Source organism: Ooceraea biroi, chromosome 10 (genome assembly GCF_003672135.1).
Source record: "Ooceraea biroi isolate clonal line C1 chromosome 10, Obir_v5.4, whole genome shotgun sequence".
Classification (NCBI taxonomy): Eukaryota; Metazoa; Arthropoda; class Insecta; order Hymenoptera; family Formicidae; genus Ooceraea; species Ooceraea biroi.
The window spans coordinates 3,698,654-3,723,753 of NC_039515.1; the positions used below are offsets into that span (position 1 = coordinate 3,698,654).

Here is a 25,100-nt window from a genome sequence, read left to right on the forward strand (position 1 = left end):
CCGCAGAAAGAGGTAAAAATCTCAATTAATATTGAGTCCTCTTTGACGTGGACGTGATTCAACATCGATTGATAATCCGTTTCGAGCGTTTTACCGTTCCTCGCAGATCGGTAACTGACGCGATGCAACGTAAATCACGACGTGTCGACAAATAATAGCGATAAAATAAACACACGTGTCGACCACGCGTGTTTTCACCCGATTTCTGGTCGTTTCTCTTTCCGAACTCGTTCCGCTCGGACGTATACACGTGTGAATATCAAGTCACTTTAAAAGCGTACAAATTATTTCGCAACATCGCGATAAAAAATATGCATGCAATCGAATTTATAAATTTCAATCTATTCGATCTATCCTCGTAACTTTTTCAAGTTTTATTAATTTGCGTTTCATTCCGCTACTATAATAATTCAATTGTTATCATAATAGCTACATAACGATATAAATTTTGTGAACGATTTTATAAGAACATTCTAGATATCTAAAATTTGCATTTGCAAATTTTGCGAAAGTCAATTCATCAGATTTGTAAAACAATTGGATTGTAAATTTGAGGAAAACATTGGCCGAGTGGTTGAGGCGATATTTTCAGAATGGGGAACGATCGCAACTGTAACGTGGGGAACATTGATAAATTGACATGGGGACGTTACATAAATTTGCATTCACAAAAGACAATGTAAATCCATCAAGATAAGTATCGTCAAGCCATCGATCGACTCATGGTACGGCACTTAGTAGCAATTTTAATTTATTGCATAGCAACAGAGGTAAACTGGCATCAATAGCGCTTAAACTTGAGTTTGGATAAAAGAGAGATTATTTAGGCTCTTTTGGCAATTAATGAAAATTGATATTGTCAATGTCGTACATGCAATAAACGCGATACGAGGGACCAGGTGCACGCGTGTCACGCACAACCCGACCCGCTTACAACCCCTTTTCCGACGGTAAGCGCCGGTATAATGTGGCACCGGCTGCTAACTTTCTCTGTTGCAGTCGTTAAACTTTTTGCATATATATACCGAATTCGATAAGCGTAGATGTCTGCATTGCGGCACTCTGTCGCAAATCCGTGAAGGTATAAGTGTATCAACCGCGTCTCAATGTAATGCGCGAAACCGAAAGACAACGAATGTGCAACAGAGCAGTAATAATTTGTTATTCTTTACTTCCTCACGATCGCTTGTGACTAAATATTCGATATCTTAATTTCAAGGATTCATCTTTTCCCTATGGACTGCAAAACTTGTCTTGCTGTGAAAAAAATAAATGACAAAAGTCGCGCTGATGTCAAGCCATGAACGTCGTCTGGCAAGTCATCATTTCTGCGAAATAAATTCCGCTTGCACGTTACCCATAATAATCCCATAGGGGATGATAGCACGCAACAATCGAGCTGAAGTATCACGCAGGAAATAACGAGCAGGTAGCACGTATTTTTTCTGGGAAGTTGCCGTTTTCCACGGAAAACCCGACGGAGCGCGAAGTTAGATGGTGTTTTTGTCCGAGTGCTGTTTGTGCGTCGCGAGAAGCATAGGCCGAGGCATTTCTCTTCGGTACGCGATCTGAGGGATATTGGAATCACTGGAACGCACCTGGCGTCGGTTGGCTTGTACGTGACGTCGTATTTCTCGACCTGCTCGACCTGACTGGTGCTCCAAGACACGCGCACTGACGTTGGATTCAGGAACATCACCGTTATGTTTTCCGGGACGCCGGGAATGCCTGTCACCGAGCCTGCAAGCAGCGAATGCAAAGTATTCATTATCCAATGACGAATCAGCTTTTTTAGGGCTTCTATATCTTACATGAGAAGTCGCGAAACTGTCATTATTTCTTTCTGAAGTCCTTTAATCGATTCAGGCTCAAATTCTTTCTCGATCGAATGAAAGTTTCGATCGTGTCTTTCGCAGTGTCATTCACTTACCTACGAATCCAGCTCCTTGGAGGATTAGTATTGTGGCCCAAAGGACCATGCCGCCAGGATGGCGGGCCGGATGTGGACCGCGTATCCTTCCGCACACGTGTCCGTCTCCACTTCTGCTTCTTATTGTAGCCGCGCGTTTTTACGGTGTAAAAGCGAAACGCCAGTGCCCTGCAACGAGAAAGAACGTGTATTTGTATCTTGCATGTTTTACAGCCACGAGGAAAAAGTACTTCGGTTTTCCTCGAGCCAGGAGTTCAATCGTGTAAGATCTTGTTAGTAATTTTAAATTCGACTAATGCTCCCTTGAAATTGATTGGAAGATAAAAATAGCGAATTTCTTAATTTTTTATGTTTCGTGATTGTTGATTTATATCTTGCCGTATCGAATGCAAGAAAGTAGATTTCTGTGATGTTTGATGTTTGTATGTACGTAGTACGTAAAAGAGTAGAAATTTTTTCATTACCTGCACATGCACCTTTTCGAGCGTTCCGTGTGTTTTATCCCCCTTTGCCGTGCTGCATCCTTTTTCTCGGATTATATCATAACAATGATCGCACGAGATCACCGTTTCACGGTGCATTATTCAGCCGTGCATTTCATCAACCGGCATTATTTCCCGTTGACCTGTTTGCGAGCTCATCCTAGATTATGTCTGTAACAATCAAAACGATTTTGTCACTTACACATTTTGAATTTATATTTTAATGTCGATTACAAATTCATGGCAGACGGCAATCAACATATAATCATTGACATTTCATCACGTTTTATATATAAAATCTAATAACAATTCACACAATACTTATAATATCACAAAAATTATTAATATCTAGTTTTTCACGCATAATCCATAAATCAAATTAAATAATCATCGCAATGGAATATTCATTTCACACACATTTTGACAATCCAGCAACAACCATTAACATCCGCGGCGCGCATTTAAAAAACTAGTGCAAGAAACCCTTATCCTTTGACTTGTAACCGATTATTTTTATTCGAAGGGAAACTACAAACCGAGAATCGAATCGCTCGCGCACTTTCTAGAGACGTATCGCGTTTGTCCGAAGCGGAACCCATCTCGTATTCCAAAAAAGCTTCGCGTGTTGATAAGGATCGCGGCGATAAAACGGTCGGCACCATATGTTCAGTCCGGGCAATTTGCGCATGTGTCCTATATGAATCGTCATTACGTAGTGGGCGACGTCGACTGACCTTTCCGGATTGCGTGGCTGCGGTACGCCGTTGCGGCACCGACGCCGAACGAAAATACGACGGGGCAAAGCTACGACGACGGACTGCCGACGAACTTCGGTAGCCGCGGGCTTGCGAGCAACAAATGGAGCTTGCGGTTTACATTAGGCCTCTTTTATACGCGGCCTCCTGCAAAGCACGCGTTCTGCACTGACTCGCAATGGCGTACAAGTGCCGACGAGTTTGAGACTGAATTTTCGACCTTTTGGATATATTCCGCTCGATTTTTGTCACCGTTTTGTCTTCATTGTGATGTTACATAATGTTTTCAACTGCGCGTGTATCATTCGGATCCTTCTTTCTTTGTTACTTTCTTTGTTAATTTTCTGATTTTCTAATAACGCGCCACTGGATATAACGACTTACGTGACGTGAAAATATTTTCATCGGTCGAAGGATGGTCGGGTTTTCTCTTTTAAGTCTTTCACGAGCACCCAAGCATTCCGCTATGCTCGATGGAACAAAAGCCGTATGGTATTAAAAAGAAAACCTTTATTTTGTACGGTCGCACGCGATTGGCCGCCAAGTAACAAATATCAACTTCATTCATCGTTGGGTTTAATAAAAGAGTAATAAATTTCTGGAAGCTCAAGTTTATAAAATGAAATTGCCAATTTTTAGAAATCGTCAAGAAATATCAGCTCCATGGTTCAGTATCATATTCGGTAAAAATTGTAATTACTGTATATACTGTGTGATTTATGCAGAATGCAATGTCAGATTCTGGGGTGATCGTATCTTTTTATGATTAGAATAATAATAGGAGAAACTAGGCCGCTTGTGAATTTTAATGCTTCGAAGTCACAAAGAAAAAAAACCTATACACGTAAATAGCTGCTATTTTTGACAAACCAGGATAAACATTTCTAAGAACAGTTAAGAAGAATATTTTTAGCTATTAATAATACATAATTATCTATCTCATCAATATTCTAATATATTCGCTTCATGAATATTTACTTTATTCACAGCGCTGTGGTGAAACTGAATAAACATCGGCGCTTAAAGCCCTAACAATTTCAGCAAAACAAAGTAGAAAAAAATCGGAATTGAAGTAAATGTGAAAAGTCTATCGAGCGAGATCCATGTTCCAAAAATATTTTCTCGTTCTCGAAAATCGGAATTCGACGTCACTTCGACGTCGGATCACCCGTCATTCGTGCATCCGCCGAAAACTGACACATTTCGAGAAATAATGGCCTGTCAAGCGACGTCGCTTGATTTTTCTGATTACATTTTATGCGCTAATGGTCGCGCACGCATCTCACGCGACTGTAAATTCTGCACATTGGACAGACGGCACCGTTGTCGTGTGCCGGCCACTTAAAGTTATATTTACGTCGCACACACTCGCGCTCACGTGTACATGCACACACGAAATTGCGACGTGCACTCTGCATTGCGGTAAAGCACTCGGCCTGCGAATAATCGAAATCGCGAAAATTACACGGCGCGCCTAATCAAAGTGGCGCTTGCTCCAAATTTTCCGGAGGCAGCTTGACCGGAAGCCAACAAGCACAAATTTTGCAAGACTCACAGAAAACCGCGCGACAGATTTAGGTGCGTTATCATAGCATTCGGTTGCGCGGAAAAATCGTTGACTCGCATTGTAACTGGAGTGAAATTCACGAGAATATCAACGAATCCTGCCGCTCCGTCATTTCTCAAACCCATCCCTGCATTTAAGGATGATCGCGTTATTTATATCGCTGCTCGATGCTCGCGTACGCTCGATGAGACGTGACATCCGATGACGGGAAAAATGCACCCTTAATACGCGAATTTCTCAGCGCGATCAGAAACGCGTTTTCCGCGCGATCTCGTTGGCGACGCGATTTACGGGCCCTGCAATCTCGTAAAAGCAATCCCATTGAGGCCATTCATCTTACGCTTGTCCCGCTATTTCAAGAGAGCTTGCGAGACTTGTCGAGCACACGCGACAAGTTCGATGACTCTCCTCCCTCCACCGGTTGCCGGGTGATAAACAGCTTGTGCCTTGCGTTGCATAACGTGTCGCATAAATTTGCATTCGCACGTTTATTTCGTTAACTGCAGCGTTTCAAGCAGCCACTCTTACTAACAAATCTGATACTGATCTTTCGTTCTTTATATAAATCGTGAAGAAATATGAAGTAGAGGCACGATTTGTTGAAAGTAATTTTATTCCGTTTTCTATACTTTTCATCAAATAATTATATTATTATGTATAATATATTCATCTTTTTGCTTGCTCCACTTTACTAAAATCGTGAATATAAAGCCGTGCATGTGTATGTATGTATATGCATGTGCATGCAACGATTGCCTGCGTCGTGTCGCATTAAATCCGTGCGACAGCAACGACTCAAAGGGATGGGAAATAATACGTAGATAATGGCGGGAGTAAATGCGTTTATAGGCGCAGACGAAACGCGACGCAAAGTCGATCAGGAAAATTTCACTGTGACAAAAGATTATATAATTCTCACTCGCTCGTGTGATGCGACTGCATCCACGGCGGCAGAATGGATCGATAATTACCGATATTCTATTTTTCTTTTTTTTTTCGTTTCTTTCCGATATTTTGAAGCGTCCCGTGCATCCTATCAGCAGTCTTTATATGCTCTATATTTATGCGTGATAGTAAACTCGGCGAATGGTGGTTAGCGCGGTGTGGTGATGTTATAAATAGATGAGTGACTGTTGCTTGCTCAGCACGGCGAAAGAAAAATAAACGTCTGCCTTACGCGCAATTTTCGTATCCTCCCTTATAAACAATTCGATAAAATGCACAAAGCAACGTTCAATTATAATATTTCATACGAAGCACCATGCGCGAAAAACGTTTATGTGCGACGTCATTCGTCGTAAAAAATCAAATAGCGTACAAATAATGCACTTTTAAATTTATATGCTATTTTATCTTGTTAATTGAAATATTTAATTCAAAAAAGTCCCTCCATCACGGTACACTAGTGAAGAGAAAATAATGTTCCTCGAGTCTATCGATCAACATTAACATATTCACCGCCATGGTGGTCATCGACAGCTTTCCGTTTACACTATGGTGGTCACCGTTGGTTACCAACGTGCAATCAATATGTTAAGAGACGTGAATAATATTAAATATGATATTATAAACATGTATAGATGGCATGTTGTAACATGCTATTCGATATTAATACAGAACGACGGACCACGATATTTTTGCAAACAATTTCCTATTTGTTTATTAAAATTTTACGAACGATTATATATATTACAGTGAGTCTTAATAATTCGGTCGGCGTGAACGGAAAGCCAGCTAAATTACACTTGACGGTGAAATGTGTTAGGGAAAATGTCTGTTCTCTGTGCTTCTTGCACCCCTTCAGTCTGCCTTGCTTTCCAATTATAGATAGAGCACTCCAGACGGTTGCGGCTTGCCGTCTTTTCTCTAATTCGGCCTCGTCGTTTGATGCACGCCGACAAAAATGGATTAGTCGAAGAAAATACTGATAGAAAAACAGTTTGCGAGAAAGTGAATTGTTATTTAAATACAAATTTCTTGTACGAAACATATCGGTGTTGTTTATTTGTCAGAAATTATCACTTCGATGCAATATGTACTTGCGAATCACTGCAGTGATTATATCGTTAATGCGGTTGGCCGCGGTGTGCCGTTTATTAAATTATATACTATCATCATGTAATATAATAAACTGCGATGACGCTGCGGGTAAATATGCGGTAAACGGTGCGTCTCTCTGTTACAGCCGTAATTTACATTCAGGTATATCAGAACGCTATGCGGCGACTTTTGGCTCCTCTGGCTCATATACATATAATATTTTATATATATTATATAATATAGCTTGGCTAAAAATAAATTTAATTAATTACGTTTCCCTAACTCAAAAATTAATTTCGAAAGTAATTTCGAAATTTAGTGAATTTATAGTGAAGTAATGCTTGTTATTCATTCTATCAGAAAAATTAATGTTTCTAATTTATTTGATACTTTCTGGGTATCGCATTTTGAGTTGTTTGGCAACTGCAGTTGCTATAATCCCAAGAACAATCTCCGTCATTCATGGATAAACTGAATTCATTAGCGTCACTGTCGAAAACAATCGGTTCGCGGAATGTATTTATGGGTAACCGGCAAACAAACCCACGACGGAAGTGTTGTTCTACCAAGAATAGCACACGGGTGCAATTTCTACATCGATCACGGAATATCGCGATGTAATATTCGAGCACGCGCGGCTTCGTAATTTCAGCGACGTCGTCGCTGGACGAAGAACGTTAGCAGCGTTTCAACGCTGCTAATTCCGACTAATGATACAACTTCTCGGAGAACAATCGTCAATGTTAACAAAATGGTTGGCGAAACAGACAGAATGAGACTTTCCAAAACTTCAGGTAACTGCTAACGATGGTTCATGTACATGACTGTTCCGAGTTTCCGCAGTGATTGCGTATTTTTTATGGTATACGTAACGTTGTTTATAATTGAACGCAACGCACGGTGTAACAAGGTATTTCTCGATTCTTTACATTTTTACGTGTAATAACGATGTATTATGTATATACAAAATAACAGACTGGAAAGAGCGGTGCATTGTTTAGTAGATATAATTTAGCTTACATTTTTCTAAAAATATTTTTAATTCTCTCTTAATTTATCAGAAAGATAATTGTATTAAATGCTTCCACTTGGGAATTGATTTGATAAAAGAAATCAATCCCAAGTGTACCGAAGGAAGCAAATCCGAGAATAGAAGAGAACGAGAGATTGAAAAATGGAGCATATGTAGCAAAAAAGACGTGTGTTATTCACGGAGCTATTCTTTTTTTGCATCATCGAAATGACATCAAAGTATCGATGCCGCGAGTAAATGATCGTTCGCGGAGTGAATTCTCCGAAAGTCGGTCATTATTCAAAATTCACCCGTAAGATTTATTCATGCAATATCGTCTGTATACCACGTGTACGATGTAGCCCTGAGTCGGCGATATTTTCAATCCACGGCGAACGTAATATATGCACCCTTCATTACTACGGGGTGGCACACGTGCCAGTACAACATTTCACGTCACGGGCAAACTTTCATAACATATTCATAACATATCCGCGCGAAAACGCGAGAACGTCGAATTGAATGCCAATCCGCAATTTACCTCAGGACGATTTCTTCCGCGCGAGGTTTATATATACGATGCCCATTCGTCCCTCGCAAATTTCTCCTTTACCCTCTCTGCCCCTGTATTACCAGTCCCACGATATTACCGCGGATGATCATCGTGCGGATTGTATCGCGAATAAGTGGAACGCTATCACCGTGATCTAGGTCAGAGTGGGCAAATATCCAGGGTAGAGCGGGATCTAAAGTGTCATTTTCGTGCGTAACATGTATGAGGTAGTTTGAAATGAAGAGCCGGCAAGCATTTCGAGGAGCGTATGTTCGTCCGGAAACTGATATGCGTAAAGCGAAGGGGGCTTCACGATCCTCTTGATTCTGTCGATGCAATTTCCTCGCGATTTGTGACCGATAGTTCCTCTCTTCTTTCTTCGCTTTCTCAACTTGTAACTGAGAAATAAAAGAAATTCTCGCTTGAAAGAGATAAGTATCGCAGAGAATCGTAAGACAGAATGTCGTTTCACGAGTCACTTTTATTGCACTTTTTCTAGTTTTCTTTTTCCGAGAACGTGTTATGTACATCTTCTTTTTGTTAGATTCCATTGATCTCGTTCGCCTTGAAGCAATTTATCATGAAAACATGTACATGTGTATATAAGCGTGATATCTCACGTCATCATTTACAATTGTCAGTGATTGCTCCTTCTGCATGCAACAGCAGGCAAATATTTCGGAATATTTTTGAGCGTGTGCAAAATTCTGAGCGAGCTTGATATCAGCGGAATTTTTAATGAAAATAACATTTCGCGGAATAATATTTATATAGTATTGGGAATTATATGAGTATCAAGCAAATAATTGGGGTAATTCCATATTTTTGGAAAATTGCAAATTTTCACGTTTAATCCGATTTATACAATTATGTCAGCGAGAATTAAGTTACTTCGCTCTGCTACACAATAGCGGTGTTGAAAATAATTCGGAGCACAGAAATGCTACGACCTCGCTCATCAATTATTAAAGCAATTAAAAATCAAATTGATTGCTTAAATTAAATGTTCTTTCATATTTGCAGTAAACTAGATAATAATAGACGTTGTCGCGACTGCTTAAATAATTCAACGACTTTAGCGTTCTTTCTTTGAGCGAGAAGAAAGGAAGCGAGCGAGCTAAGCTTAAAGCGCGTTAACTCGAAGAGTAATGCGAGTTAGGAAGAAAGACGATTAAAGCAAGGCAGTTAATACTCATTCCCGCCGTTCTTCATGCACAGTCTCTCCGTTTTTTTAAATGCCGTCGTCGGTAATTTGCTTTCTCGGTACCGTGGTAAATCGACCGACGCAAATAAATCCCACTCGAGACGTTACGTTAGCGGCGCCCGTTACGTCGCACGTTTCAACAAATATACAAATCCTGCGAGATTGAGGAGGCTCCGTTCCACCCTGCGAAAAAGGGGCGGATTTTAAAGCGGTTGACTCGTAAGTCGATTGCAAGCATCTTGACTTGCACCGAGGGGTCGCTCGACGTGCCGCTTTAATTTATCAACGTGGCGGAGTTATCCGTGGACTTTCCCTCCTCCACCCCTCGATATTTTCGAGCAACCTCATCTTGCGTTCGATTTCCCCGAATTACGTCACGGGGTTTCATCCATCATAATAAACGAATGGCTATTTTCTGCCTGACGAAGTGTCTTATATCTGGTGTCGCGAAATGCGTGCAGCGTTTTGTCGTGGAACGCGAGTGTAATATTTCAAGGCAAAAAAATAGTACTTAATGACACTTGACGGCCGCAATTTTAAGTCGGGAAATATCCATGCCTCGTGTCTTGAATCTATAAATGCCTATTAAATCAAATCCCGTTCTATATAATATAACATAATATAATATGTCGGATATAAAAACTTTTATAAAATTTGTACAAGTTACGGGAAATAACATCAACAGGCTATTGATAAAAACTCCATGCTCCAAATCTCCCTTCGCGCTTTTCATTATCGGCGATCTGTGCAATTCCATGCAATACAATATCAAGCCAATCTCCGTTACACCTACAGGCATATAGTCTTCCACACACATACACGCATCGCCCTTTGTCATATCTAATGCTGAATAGTGAGGTCATCGCGATGTGACGTAATTGCCAATTGTACGCTCACGCTTGTGTTTCCTCGACCCGCATAGATCGATGGTATTCCCATGCGTGTGACGCGAATCGTAATTTACAAGTGTCGAACTCCACGGAGCGCCCTATATACGGCTACAGCCGCTCGTTCACGGAAGAGGGTGACTCGCGATGAAAGCGAAAGAGAGTCGATCCAGGAAAAGGAGCTTTTACGATCGACGATGGGGGTCAGTTTTGCCGGAGTGGATCAACCGACAGACCCTTAGTTCCTATCACAATTTCAGATAAAAATCACTGATACGAAAATAATATAAATATATAAATTATTATATGAAAATAATATAAATATAAAATAATATGTCATGGTATAAGTATAAATTAATATATTAATTTAATCAGTATTAATATAAAAATATTGGTCTTGTAATTATGACGTTTCGTTATGTTTACGTCTATCTGCGGGATTTTATGACACCCGTGATTTCAACGTAATTTTTTAACAAAGTCGGATGTGTTGTTCAATGAGGTTGCATGCACGCGTGACGCCAGTTGTTTACGCTTTACAGAATTTCTCTCACATCTCCTACGGTGTTAACATGGGATGATAGAGAGAAACTGGTGAGAATTTGTGCGCATCCCGAGAGCCAGGACGTGTCATCGCCTAGGCGACGAAACAGCAAGTCGCCAGTGTACTCGACGTCGCATCCGGTTGGCGAAACAAGTCGCCAGGGCTCGTAACAACATTGAGCCCTTGCTCGACGCTTAGGCTTACTCCGCGAGAAACGAAAGTTCTCGAAAGGTGCTCGTAAGTGACCGACTTTCGTTTCTCGCGGAGTAAAGGCCTCTTCACACATATCCGTGACGTGTCAGTGCCGTATTCGCTCAGTTTTATACATACATGTTTTTATACTAGTATTTATACATGTCCGGCGTAGTAACATATGCGAATCGACACGGCACTGATACGGTACTGACACGTCACGGATATGTGTGAAGAGACCTTAAGCCTAAGCGTCGAGCAAGGGCTCAATGTTGTTACGAGCCCTGGCGACTTGTTTCGCCAACCGGATGTGACGTCGAGTACACTGGCGACTTGCTGTTTCGTCGCCTAGGCGATGACACGTCCTGGGTCTTGGGATGCGCAAAATTCTCACCAGTTTCTCTCTATCATCCCATGTTAACACATGGCTGCCCAGCGGCGCTTCTACTTTCGAGTTACAAGAGGACTACTGGCAATAGCATGTCGTAGTTCATTGTTGCGGCTACATCTCTAGAAATGTCATCAAGAGACCCGCGGCAGGCGCGCATACCATCACGTGGTCGCAAAATTGTAAAAATTTTCATCTGTACCTCTCTGCATTCACGGAAATGCATGGAAAAGCGTCAGCGTGAAGGAATTTCGCCACATGCATGCGAGCAATTTCAGGCTTATTGTACCCTCAGCCTGCTATTTTTCTCTTTGTCTTGTTCTGGTCAATTTTGCATTTTTCGCGAAAATTGTATTACGTTGTTCGAGCATCGAGTAATTTATTTATAGAGTAAACTTTTATCAGAGATTTTATAGCTGTTTCTCAAAGCACGCAGTTTTCTTCATCAAACGTTCTGATAACAGAATCCTCAATTCTGCAAGTTACCCTTTGCGGTTGCGCAAATATTTATTTGACGTCAGACTTGCTGCGGGCTTCTAATTAAACTATCGCCTGGGAACGCGAACACGCAAATTAACTACGCGATTGTTCACATTTCGACGACATTTACGTGACGTAATTTACGATCGGTGCGTGTGTATGCGAGTGCACAATGAACGAGCCCACGAGCTTCTATATAAGCGGCACGAGCTGATTGACCAGCCGATTGTGTCTGTGCGGTCTGTGCCCCTCTGTGCATTGCACAGTGTGCAAGTGTATTAGTGTAGAATTGATTCGTAGAATTGGATGTCACGAAGAAGACTATATTGGATTTTCCGGGTTGGAAGTCCAGAACGATTTTTTTGCCGAATGTAATTATCGATAGGCGTGATATGTGTGCACGAGCAGTGAAAATGCGGTGCAATGGGATACCCTTGCGCTCCCCTGAGAGGAGCGCAAGGGGAGAGAAAAATATCTCGTTTAAAAGACACCGTTTCATTAATCGAAATTTCATTTAGGTAATAAAAGTTCTCTCTTATAATTGATCGAATAGATCTTCTGTAAATGTAATAAATATAATTGATATCCGTAATAGATATATTGCTTTAAAGTTGATAATGCGTTTATCATGCTTTCATATTTTTTAAAGAAAAGTAGATGGGAGATCATACATTTCTTACTTTATTTATTTTATTTTTTATTCTGATGGAGAAAAGGTTTAATTAAAATATTAATGCAACGTAAGAGATTCATGCTTCATACCGATGATTAAGATAATTCCGATAGCTTGCTTGTTAAATGAAAAAGAAATTGTTCGATGTACTCTGAATATACATAAGAAAGCGGATATCTGTTATTAATAGCTATTAAGCGGCGCAAAGTAGATTATCGGATTTTCCAGGTACGGACAAGGAGGAGCGTCCTTTTCTTAAATCTTACGGATTTTGAGACCGTTTAACGTTGATTATCTTCTCGCCGGGTGAGAAATTTTTCTCAAATCATCAGGGATTGTTCGCGCGATTGCCGCGTAAATTTGCCGCAGTATTCTCGCCCCTCTCCGAGCATCTTAACGGTACCATCCAGACATCGTTACGTTAATCGCAACGGAACGTCGACGTACTATTCGCGCCTCATTAGCCTAATTACGACCTGAGCCGAGGATACCACCCGAAGATAATCCCGTCGCAATTCTTTTTAATAAGCGGATAGCCAGGGGGCTAATCCGCGTTCGTTGTTTTCTACGGGGTTCATCCGGCGGGGCGAAACATCGTACGTTGCTCGCGTTTTTCAGCATGAAAGCTACTTCCCTTATTCTTGCGAGAGTAACGGGGTACTTTGTGCCCCGCTAAAATGAGGGAACCACGAAGAAGCAAATCGTACCGGCACGGTATTATAGAAAGCTCGCATGCACTCGCACGTAATGACGCCCGAATGAGGCTGCAAGAGTCGGCGAGACTCTCGTCGTCCTGCGTAGCTCGTCAGAAATGAGAGTAATTGAGGCAGTGAATGCAAAGAGTACGTGCGGGCCGAAAGCAAACTCTATTTTAAATCGCCGTTTAAAATAGAAATTCCTTACCCGTGTATATCGGGGTTCATCTACCGATTCCCAACGAGGCCCTTTTCAGCATCGCCGTGTTGACTGTGCCGTAAAGCGAACTGAGAATTACGCAAACGTTCCTTTTGAAGTCTTTCGATCCACATCTTGAAATGCTTGGACGTGAATAATGTATAAAAGTGGAACTTGTGAATCGTAAAATCTCGCTAATAATCCGCGTTGCAAGTTTCATCTCTTCGCAATTCTCTTTTGATTTTTTATTCAATTGTCTCAAACTGTGCTTCGATATATCGCAGATGAAAAATGATTTATTCTTCTGAGAATCGCGGCTCGAAGCGCGTTCCAAGATTCCGCAATCTGATGTTAAATACATAATAAATAATAAATAATAAAAGGTAAAATAAAAATTGGACTCGGAGACGCCTCGTACGTCGTGTTTATTATCACTGTCACATGTGAACCCGCGACATTATTCATGGTTTATATGTTATGCATGCGTTATTCACCACGGGATTATTAATTGTTGATTTGACAAGGAAAACGAGGTTCATTATTGCATAATCCGTATCTGAGCCATGCCGATGTGAAATCTATTTTTGTCATTGACATTTGCATGTATGTAACGATCGATTGGCGACGCTCGGGTGTCTACAATATTAGATATCGTCCAATGTTACGGCAGGACGTTGCCGCAATCGAATTAAGTCTCCGTAAATACAGAGCAATTTGCGTAATTCGTTTAGTTGCATAATTAATAACCCGACATTTTTTTGTGGAAAGTCCGAGGAGTGTGCAGGAAATTCGCGGCAATGTCGGACTTGTTGGACCGATTGTTGATTAATTACAGAATTATAATTATTGGTCCATGAAATATTCATACATTTTCCCAAATGTCCAAATTCCATCGACAGTTTCCTATCAAACCGGTCACACGTGACGCAGATAGCAGATTTTGTCGGCCGGAAAATTGCAACAAGCTGTAATAACGACGCCAATCAATAGCGCATTGGACTATATGCACATGACACGTGCTAGCATACGCGTTACTGCGTTGTCAACTCTGTAGTTGAAAGGGTACGCGTGTTAAAACGCGGTTCGTACATTGTACACACGGATAACTCCCAATGACTAACTTGACGATTCGATATTTGCACTAGCCGAAATCGAATTCGCCGCAAGGCTCGCCGATTTTTTACGTACGACGACAAATGTCAACAGTAACAATTTTTGCAAAGTGTACTTTGGCGTATAATCGCGTGCAATTAGCGCGGTCTTATGCGCGTGCTATTTCGCGATAGAACATTGGAGTACCCTCTGGGGACACATCCTGACGCGGAAGGTGAAGAAAATAACGTTTGGAACGAGGTACTTCGGTGCTCGGGTGAGAAGCATCTCCGGAGGAATATCAAGCAGAATGGCTTCAGCAGATTCCTCTCCGAGCAGAGAAAAACTGCGCGGACGTTCTTTCGCAAAGCCGTCGACCTTCTTTCACGCAGTGAAAGCTCTTACTCTTTATTCGCGGTGAACTGAAAATGTTTGCCTTCCCTGGAAAAGGATCGAGGTACAAATGGAACGCGGAAACGATTGAATCCGCACTATCAAGGATTACTCCATCGTGAAAATTACTCTCGCCGCGTTGGAGTTTGAGTTGGCGGAAGTTACGTCGGCTTTAATCCAAGAGCGCGGAAAGTGAAGGAACTTTCTTGCGGTAATCGCTGAAGTTTATTATTCTTATTATATTATTAAGTTTGAAAGAGTACTTAGACACAATGACGAGTAAGTAGTATTACGTTTAAGTAAGTAGTATTATTGGGTAAATCTAAAGCATCGGGCGTGAAAGGTCCTTTAGTAAGGATAATCATTGATTGAGGGTCGATTGGACGAGATGGAGGCCAGAAAGGGGAAGCGTGATAGCATCGGAATATTGGGGAAGTGCCACTAGTCCAGAATCTTGTACAAAAGAGCGTGAGTGTCCAGGAGCGACCTATTTTCCCGTAGAAATACTTGACTCGATAGTGGAAGATAAAGAGAACAAGAAAAGCAAGGAGCCATGTACGTCATCGATCACTCGTATTTTGCGTTATGGATTTATTTCAAACCACTGAGATTTCATAACAAGATTTATCTAGAAATCTCAATCTCGCATTTTTCGTCGTAATTGTAATACGTGACCCAATCGCGTTTAATCAAAGACTAATATTATCAGCAACAAGCTTAAGTCTGCTACTGGTGATATAATTAGGATCCTCTTTTCTATTTGTTTAGTCACCTCACGCTTTGTTACTTCGTGCCATTGATCATGATAAATATAAGCAATCGCCAGAGGCTATCAGAGGCTTATAACAATAATAAACAGAGTGTATGCATATAAGGAGGAATTTGCAAATTAAAAGAATTAGCTTAAGAATTATCTTAAAACATGAACATGTTGTGTAAATGTATTTAGCTTAAGTATTAAATTATAATATCGTGCATATCTCTAAGAGTCTAGCGATATAGAATTAACATTTATCAATAAACATCATCCAAGGAAGGAAAGATAGGTCTATAAGTTACGCAATTAATTAGAGGTATTTCGTCTGATGCATTAAATAAATTACCTTCTACAGGAAACAGTGCGAGGCAGAATAAGTCCGTGTAAAAATTCATCCGAAATTGCCTTATACGGGCCGCTATTTAATTAGGTAGCTCGGGCTGGAGATCGTGGGTGCGATTAAAGTATTATCCTATTCGTCGAGAGTTATTAAAAGAAATGAACTCGCGGGGGAGAGTCTCTGGTACCATGGGGTGCATTTTAAAGAATGAATTTCCTCGGAGAATTGACTGCCGTGAAAGATTTGCAAACAATCTCACATCCTTTTACAAATTTTAAACTGAAATTCAGTCGCTGAGGTATCGCGCATTAAGAGCGCCTTATCAAATTTGCGCTGAGAGAATATTCGCCGTTATGTATAATATCTACTCACCGCGGGAATCTATCTATTAACAATTAATGCGATGCGAGCTGTATAATTTGCGCCTCACGTGCTGGAACGGGTGCGCTAATGCGCGCCTCGTGCCGCGGCTTTCCGGTTCGAACGCAATTTACAGCGCCTGCCCTCGCCTCCCCCTGACTATTCACCCGATTATCCAGGGCTCGCGTATTATTAAAAGCGACGCCGCATGGAATAATCGCAATTATGCCATTCCGTAATAGCCGACAGAAATTGTCCGTTAAACATGCGGCGCGGACCAGCGCGGCGGTAGGAGGTATTCCACTTCACGGAAGACGCGGAAGAAGCTTAATTAAACGGAGTGGAGAAGATATATCCTTCACCCCCCCCCTTCAGGATCATGCCCTCTACCCTTTAAACGCACATGCGGTAAACTCGGCATGCCATAACCAACACTACCGCGGTTTCTCATGAGGAATAAGATCCGACAGGGGCGCGGAAGGGAAGAGGAATGGTAGAAAATGATGAGATAGGGTGAAAAGCGAGCCAATTCAATTACAGAGGATTCAAAGTTATTCAAAGCAATGTTTCTTCCCCATATATTTCTGGAATACTCGAGTTGGCCGTAATAGGCACTAATCGGATCCGTAATCGCGCTCGGTCGACGTCATTTCCGCGAGCGGTGGTTCCAGGGTGTGTTCGATCACAGTTCAATTGTGCGAAAAATACACGTTGATTTTACGCCAGTGCGTGCGTAATGAGGATGATTGTTGCACAGAGCACGAACCAAACCAATACTCGTACTTTTCGCAAATTACTGTCGGATACGGGGAGATCGGCATTTTTAGATGCGGGTTATACGCGAGCTGTATAAATATCAAAGATTACGAGCAAACTGTTTTTCACTCGCTTTTACGTTTGCATAACTGCTGCTCTCCAATTTTGAATATTACAAAACAGTTAAATATTACATACAGAAAAAAGTCAGTTTTTCCATAGAATTTTCCGTCAGAAACAGTTAATTTCTAGTTTGTTGAAAGTACGTTTCATTGCGATTATTTGTGGAAACAGTCCGTATTTAAAACTTTTAATATGCAACGTCTCGAGCCGTAGTATGTGCAATGTCACTAAAAACAGTGCTATAACTAGATTATTGATCTCGGGCATGATTAGCTTGCTGGCTAGCAACGGCGTTTACGGTAAAACATAATCGCTGTCGCTTTTTTTAGACGCGGGTTAGAATAGGGTGTACAAGGGCAGGAGACGCGTAGTGCGATAGTATCGCGAGATTCTCCAGAGAATCACACGGGTGTACACGAAGCGTTACGCCAAGCCACGCCTAGATTTAACAATGCGCTCGCGTTCCATTAATGCATAATGAGCAAGGAAGCTATCAAGAGACGCGTCTTGCTTGTGAGGAAAATGTAACGGTACCAACGAAATACCAAAACCTGCACTCGGTTCTGCGACAACATCGCAATAAAGACAAAGGTAGATAAATTCATTCAAGAGCGGAAACTTTTTTCATTTTGTCCGTTTTGATTTCACTTTAGTTTTTTTATTTAGTTTTATTTTATTACTTGCACCAACGATAAAAGCAGCAGAAATATTTTTAATATTATTTGCTAGACACTTTTTGTGATTGCGATTTCTTAATTAAACTTTGTTTGACGAGTTTATCAAAATTGGCTGCTGGCGCGTTATCGCATTAAATCCATCAATCCGAAACGCGAATCGCAATTAAAGTGAAATTGTAATTAGAGATATGTATTCGTCTGTGCATATGCACATTCCTCACGAGCGTAATTAGGATTCGGTCTTCCTCTAATGCTCTAATCTAGCTTCAAAGCGGTCGAAACAGTTATCGGATGATATCATCTGGTTATGAGCGCGAAATAATATCTAAACGATTGTGCATTAAATAGGAAATCCAATTAGATTTAATGGCAAGTTAGGGCACGAAACGCAAGCAATTACAGTTCTTTTGCTTCCACTTTTACATTTAATTGCTAAGAATAATTGGAGTTGACGTGCTATATAAAAGCTGAAACAATAATAATTTCACGGTAACTTCATTAATTAAGAACATTTTGCAAAATACCTAGAATTAGCACAGGTATAGTAACTGGTATAAAATACTGAACTGCGCTTTGTGTTAATCATCTTGCGAATTGTACAGTTCACAGTACATAATAGTTCCAGGTAATTACTGCATTTTTAAATGATTTGTGATTAAAATTTGCGAATGAATTCAGCTTTGGGAAGAATTCAGCAGAACACAAATGCAACGTGCGAGTGACAATGGAGACTCATTTTCGTATACGTACACGTGTATTCACATACACACATGCACACATATGAAATTAAAAATTCCATCCTTATTATCCGGATAAATATAATCTGTATCATATAATCTCCGCCAAGCGAAATTTTGCCCGTCAAAGAAAGAGATTATGCGAAGCACATACAAAGAGCGAATGCGGAAGAGACATTTGCATTCATAATTAAATTCCACGTACGACAGTTAGCAAATTCTTTGTTTCGTCAGGAATGATCTTAGAGGATTTACTCTGGAGACATTGCAGCATTTTTAACACACCTGATACTTTTTGAAAAATTGCAATTCCAAAAACAAAACGCGGATTCCATTCTCCAATACAATTGAGATATCGTAAGTATATTTATAAAATGTTCTGCGACTCTTGCTGTCTTTACTATATTTTCTCATATCGACGCTTTCTCGTCCTCTCTCGGATCTGGTATGATTCTCATTCTCGGAGCTTCGTAAATTCCCGTGCACCGATAGAGAGATTGCTAGCGAAAAGAAGTAGAAAGCTGTTATATGACGGATCAGCGTGCGAGTCTCTCTTGAAATATTCGGCGTGTTCCAATTCCCTTTAGAATCCTTTCAGAGATATGTATTTCGAGTTCTCCGTTCATTCCCTCTCAAGTCTGCACGTACTCCTGCATGAATTTACGTACGACACAACTCTGCATGAAATAATTCATCAGTCGGAATTAAACGGCAACACAATGAAATGAAACAATGTTGCGATTAACGGTGAATTATTTTTGCGACCATCCTTTCGGCAGACGAAATACTGCGGATTTATTGCAGGAAATATTACAAAAATAAGGTGATAATATAGGGTAATTATTACAGTATACACACGTCATTGCCAGTTTTGATTTTTATAAATCACCATGTTTTTGCTTGCGAAGGAAGTGAACAGGAAACCTCGTTATCGAAGAAAACGCTCCTGACAACTTTCGATTATATTTTCGATTATATTTGCCCATGTATCCTTTTTTTCATCATATAAATACGTAGTGATTACTTTTTATTGTTCAGTAAACGAACGAACTCGAAACCTACAGCAACAAAGACTTTATATGGCTATAAAGGTTCAGTTGAAATCCACTTTGGAGAATTCCAAACAAGTTCAAACCTTTTTAAGGCGAATAGTCTGGGTAAACCTGGCTTTCGTTCCAATTCTTTATACTACATCGAAACGGCATACAATCGATATTATCCATTGTATCATTTTTATAAGTGCTCACAATTGTATACAAAATTATGTGGCGTTGCTCGCGAGGAACGCAATGGCTCACATCTGGCAGTTTCTATTTTCTGCATAAAGATGATGAAGAAACCTAAGGGTGAAAACGGCGAGCATGATAAAATCGCACTTTGCGGAAGTCAATCGAACGGGAAGGGAAAATTTCCCTCGGGTGAATTCGTCTTAATCTAATCCCAAAACTTCCCCTTCTGTAGATATACAATCGTATAATACAAACACGTTTACCTTTTTCCCCGGCGTCAGTAATCGACGGTAAATTTGCAGGAAGTAGGTCAGCACAGGGTACGCGAATGAAAAGACGCCTTCTACTCTTAATCTTCCTTCTAAAGTATCATCAAGCGTAAAATTTACGTATTCTACATAACAGGCGAAATACTAAATTACGCGAAGGGGTGCCTGAAAAGGGCTGGCTTGAATAATCCTTCGTTTTTCATCGACAATTATCTTAAAACTAAGATTAAGCATTTTGCTTGCACAGAAAATGTGTTACATAATGTTATTTCGAGCTGATTGCACGAATAAATTTTACGACATATTTATACGTACGCGATTTATATTTACATGTCACATATACGTTTTTCTTGAATCTTTTTTTTCCCGATAATATGATGTCCCATTTTTAATAATTGTGCTGAGAATGATATTCTGCACGTATGCACTTATTACTCATGCATGAGCATTGTTGCATGAAGCATGATAAGAACGTAAAACAATGCATGAGCTCTTTTTTATATGCATCGTGCATGATTAATCAGCAGAATAAATAGATAAGAAAAAATTTTCCCGCGTTCTCGTTCCCGTTTTCCATATCTCTCGTATTCGTGAAAACGGCCGCAATTGGACGTCACTTTTTTGCTGGAACGTCTCATTGACGTAAGCGGCGATGCGAGAAATCCTGTGTAGAACAAAATGCAACGTCAAACGTTCATAAAACGCAATTAGGTGTGACTAATGAAAGGTCCCATGTCACTGGAGGCTATATATAACATCGCTTGCGAATATTTTAATGAGAGACTAATTTCCTCGGCACTCAATACACACGAACGTATCGGTAAATGCAAGTATAATGCAAGATAAATGCATGTAAATCTAGCTTTTATTGAATATCCATGCGCCGTATACGTTCTCCAGCAAGAATATCGCAATGATCCGTGAGAAATATTTTCTGTCTGATTTTAGCGGATATCAATCGCGAAGACAATTTATTCCCCGAATGGGACCGTCGATATGTCAAAATGATTGAAATCAAATGATGTAGGGCAAGGTCGAGCAATATACTAGAAAAAAGCGCCCCACGGGCGTTTATTGTATTATTCATCCGAAACAATCATATCGAAAGAGCATTCCATCGATCGCACGGCGGTTGGCGATATTAGATTATTTAGAAAATACCGATCGATCGCCGGCGCTTCCGTAACAATGAAGATTCCGTTAAATACACAAGCTTGCACGTAATGTCACGTGATAATATTCCGCAATAACGCAAAGTACGATCTCTGGCAAGATTGAGAAATTCATCAGCCAAACAATTGAAGCAAAACACGAGAATTGCATGCGGATGATTACGCGAAAATACATTACGCACGTGCATCACGTTCCGATACGGGCGGAAGCTGATGGTAAACAGATCCCGCTTGCCAAGTCTCCCACAGCTAAATAATCGAGCTGGATTAACGTTAAACGTTACGGCTGTCGCAAGTGGCGAGCTCAGTTGAGCAGCCGCAGCAGAGAACTAAATTGAACGTCAAGGTACAATCGCGATTACGTGATTACTACGTGATTTTACTGCAAATTCCGGTTTCGAGATGTTGCATGACGACTCACGCGTTCATCAGCACGAGACACGTTGCTTAGAATGATATCAGGCGGACACCGATTTTCCTGAATCCTCGCGACGGATTCGCGGAGAAAGGCTAAGCCGCTTTCACGGAACTCGCGAGAGATCAATCAAGGATCGATCGCCACTCCGTTAATAATACACGGTTGATGCTACATAGTACCTATCTCTCGCATGGACGTATAACGAGGTACATACGTGAACCGTCACTCTCCTGGCCAGTATGCAAACCGATTTGATGTCAGTCAAGGCCGCGGTTAACCCTTGCCCACCCCTGTGAGTCCTGCACGGTTCTCTGCTTTTATGACAAAAGAATTATTATTGTCGCGTGTAGATAAAATTATTGCGAAACACACGATAAACATCGCGCATATTATTCCCTTAACGGATCGTTTCTTCTTTTCTTTCTCTCTGTATTTTTTTAATGCATTGTTTCATTAGCGCGAAAAAGGTACAGGCACGTACGCGAAGTTTCATAGTTCATTATGTTATTAATCATAGAGCAGCGCGAACTACGAGACGATTAAACTTCATTTAAGATGAGACGAAGCGAGTCTCCGGCGAGGCTATCACTATTTTTAAAGACGGAACTTTCAAGTTCGCTTTTAAAGTTCCGCTGGATGTAATGGAGCTGTTTATGCAGAGCGAAGTTTGCTATAAAATTATCCTTTGCAAAATGAAACAGTATATTAGCAATAATAGTATATCACCTATGTAAAACACATCAGTATATTTTTTATCATATTTTATTAATATATTTGATATCAATTTCATATTATGAACAAAATATTTATACTGCTGTTTGACTAAAATCGAGACGAAAAATTAATGTAGTGTAAAAAGTGTAAAAAGTAAGATTTTTCTTGTATAAAGATTTTATTCATTGTGATTGCAAACATTTAACGAAATTCCAAGTGAAGCTTTGATATCTCATCCAATCTAACTTTAATTAATTAACTCTATTGAGCTTAGTGAACGCGAGAAAATATTTCCGCTGAAAGCTTCATTTAAGACATTGAGAAAGCTTTCTGCAAGATTAAAGGCGATCGGAACAATAATGTTGATAATAACAAACTTTAACAAAAGTCCATCGGAGTTTCTCTGCGCGTAAAATAAATTAGGTCTTCGAGAAAGTGGCTTCAATTACGATCATTGCTTCTTCCGCAAATGAGTCACACATGTATATATATATATGTATATATATATCATATATATAATATAATATAATCCCCGGAGATAATTCGAAGATTCTCTCCAATTCATCTAAAAGAGCTAATCCCCTTCTCATCCGCGAGAATGACATTCCTTTTATGGCTAATTTATTATATTACTCATAAAGTAGCAATTAATTGCATTAATTAATATATAAAAACTTTTATTTATTAATAAAAAGTTTTATTAATAAAAACTTTTTATTTTCTATTCTCCCTTATACGCAACGTATCTCTCTGTCGCAATATTATCATTATACATTAAAAATTATCAACTCCAAATTTCTCCTTCATCAATATTTTGAATATTTTATATAAATCTGAAACTCATTATCTCCTGACTGATGATCAGCATTTGTACGGCTTTTATTAACATCGCTCACCACGTATCGGTTTTCGCGTCAAAACAGCGAGCTCGTTCCCAACCCCGTGACGAGGCGAGCGCTGAAAACGGCACGGTGATAACAAAGTACGCGCACGCTGAAACAAATTATCGGCTTTGCCATTGACGTCAAGACCCGATCGAGGACCATCCGGGAACAGATGGGAGTTAGAGTTTCGCGCATGTTACCGCGAGATAGTCGCAGTGAAATGATGCACGACGAGGAGGAGGCTCCACGACGGAGAGGAGCACTCACCAGCTCGGTGCTCGCGAGACATTTTAATGCCAATCTGACATAGCATCGGCCTAGTTGTCGCACGGCACGTTAGATATATTGCATCGCGATACACGAGGTCATATCCACCCCGTACATAAGTACGGGGGCACACACCGCCGCCGTCGCCGCCGTCGCCGCCGTCGTCATCGTGGTCGTACCGTCACGTCGACATACATACATGTCGTGCGCGCAACGCTTTTCCTCCTGCTAGGCGAATCGATACTATCGATCGCACCGAAATGTCGTAGAAATGCGTCGCACGGATTAACCCTGGACGAGTGGCAGGGTGTGATGAACCCCGTCTACCGAGCCAATGGTTCTGGAGACACTTTTCTGTTCGCGACATCACAAAACGACTGGGAATTTCCGCTGCTTGTGTTTGTCTTTGATCGAATATTCGTGCTCATAACATTTGTAAAATATATCGATCTTCTCTGTCTTTCGTGTGCATGCGAGCGCTATCACAAGATGCTATAGTTCTTTCATCATTCACGTGAGTTTCTAGATACTTATTTGTTTGTAAAATCTCTTCTTTCGATCTATTTTTATTATATATTCTTTCAAGCGCGAATAATATAATGCTACGACCTCGATATGAAATTGCAGCCGCAGGAATGAGAAAAGCGTTTTCCATCAATTCACGCGATTGAGGATACCTCAGTTGTTTATCTGCATCGATGTGTTTAATTATTCATGAGGTTGAAGCTGATCGTGTTATACGAGCCTCATAATACACGATTGTTTTTACACGGTTTTTACGCGTTATATTCTTTTTTATTGTTGAGAAAACTGCGCAGGATTAAGGTTTTGGATTATCGCGACATACTTGATTCCGTTTCCCGCAGCAATCTAGCCATGAAAGCTTTATGATAGGAGCGGTCTCTCAGCCTTGAGAGCACATAAACAGATTCTCATATCACGCAATTTTTTTCCGTGCTTTTATCTTAAGAGACAGCTGGTCACGACCCTGATGTTGTATCATGCTTTATGTTATCACGACATATTTGGTGAGAAAAAAAAAGTTACCGTGTCGTATAAATTCAAATTTGTTGGATATGACATAGCAGCTGCTTTGCGGAGAGAAACGTTGAGGAGAACAGTTTTCTTTTCTTCTGTAATCCGTTTAACGGCAGCAAAAACGCAGAGAAATATTTAAAGATTATAGAAATTTACGGTAGCCATCCATGCGAATGATTGCGATACTTTGTTCTACAAAAAGATAGAAATCTCTTCTCAGAAGACGTTGGCTTTCCATGCACGTGAAGATGTATGAAAATCTTTCTTACATCG

General features: G+C 40.5%; 1 protein-coding gene across 12 annotated transcripts in view; it reads right to left on the reverse strand.

The window, feature by feature from the left end:
* LOC105278287 overlaps positions 1 to 25,100 on the reverse strand; it is a 66,865-nt gene that overhangs the window by 34,539 nt on the left and 7,226 nt on the right. For all 12 annotated transcript variants that reach the window (XM_011337278.3, XM_011337273.3, XM_011337274.3 and 9 more), the window contains 3 exons: positions 2,395 to 2,583; positions 1,931 to 2,098; positions 1,599 to 1,740 (listed from right to left, as the gene is read on the reverse strand). In XM_011337278.3, the coding sequence (XP_011335580.1) occupies positions 1,599 to 1,740; positions 1,931 to 1,979 (191 nt within the window). In that variant the 5' untranslated portion in view covers positions 1,980 to 2,098; positions 2,395 to 2,583. The remainder of the gene's footprint in view (positions 1 to 1,598; positions 1,741 to 1,930; positions 2,099 to 2,394; positions 2,584 to 25,100) is intronic.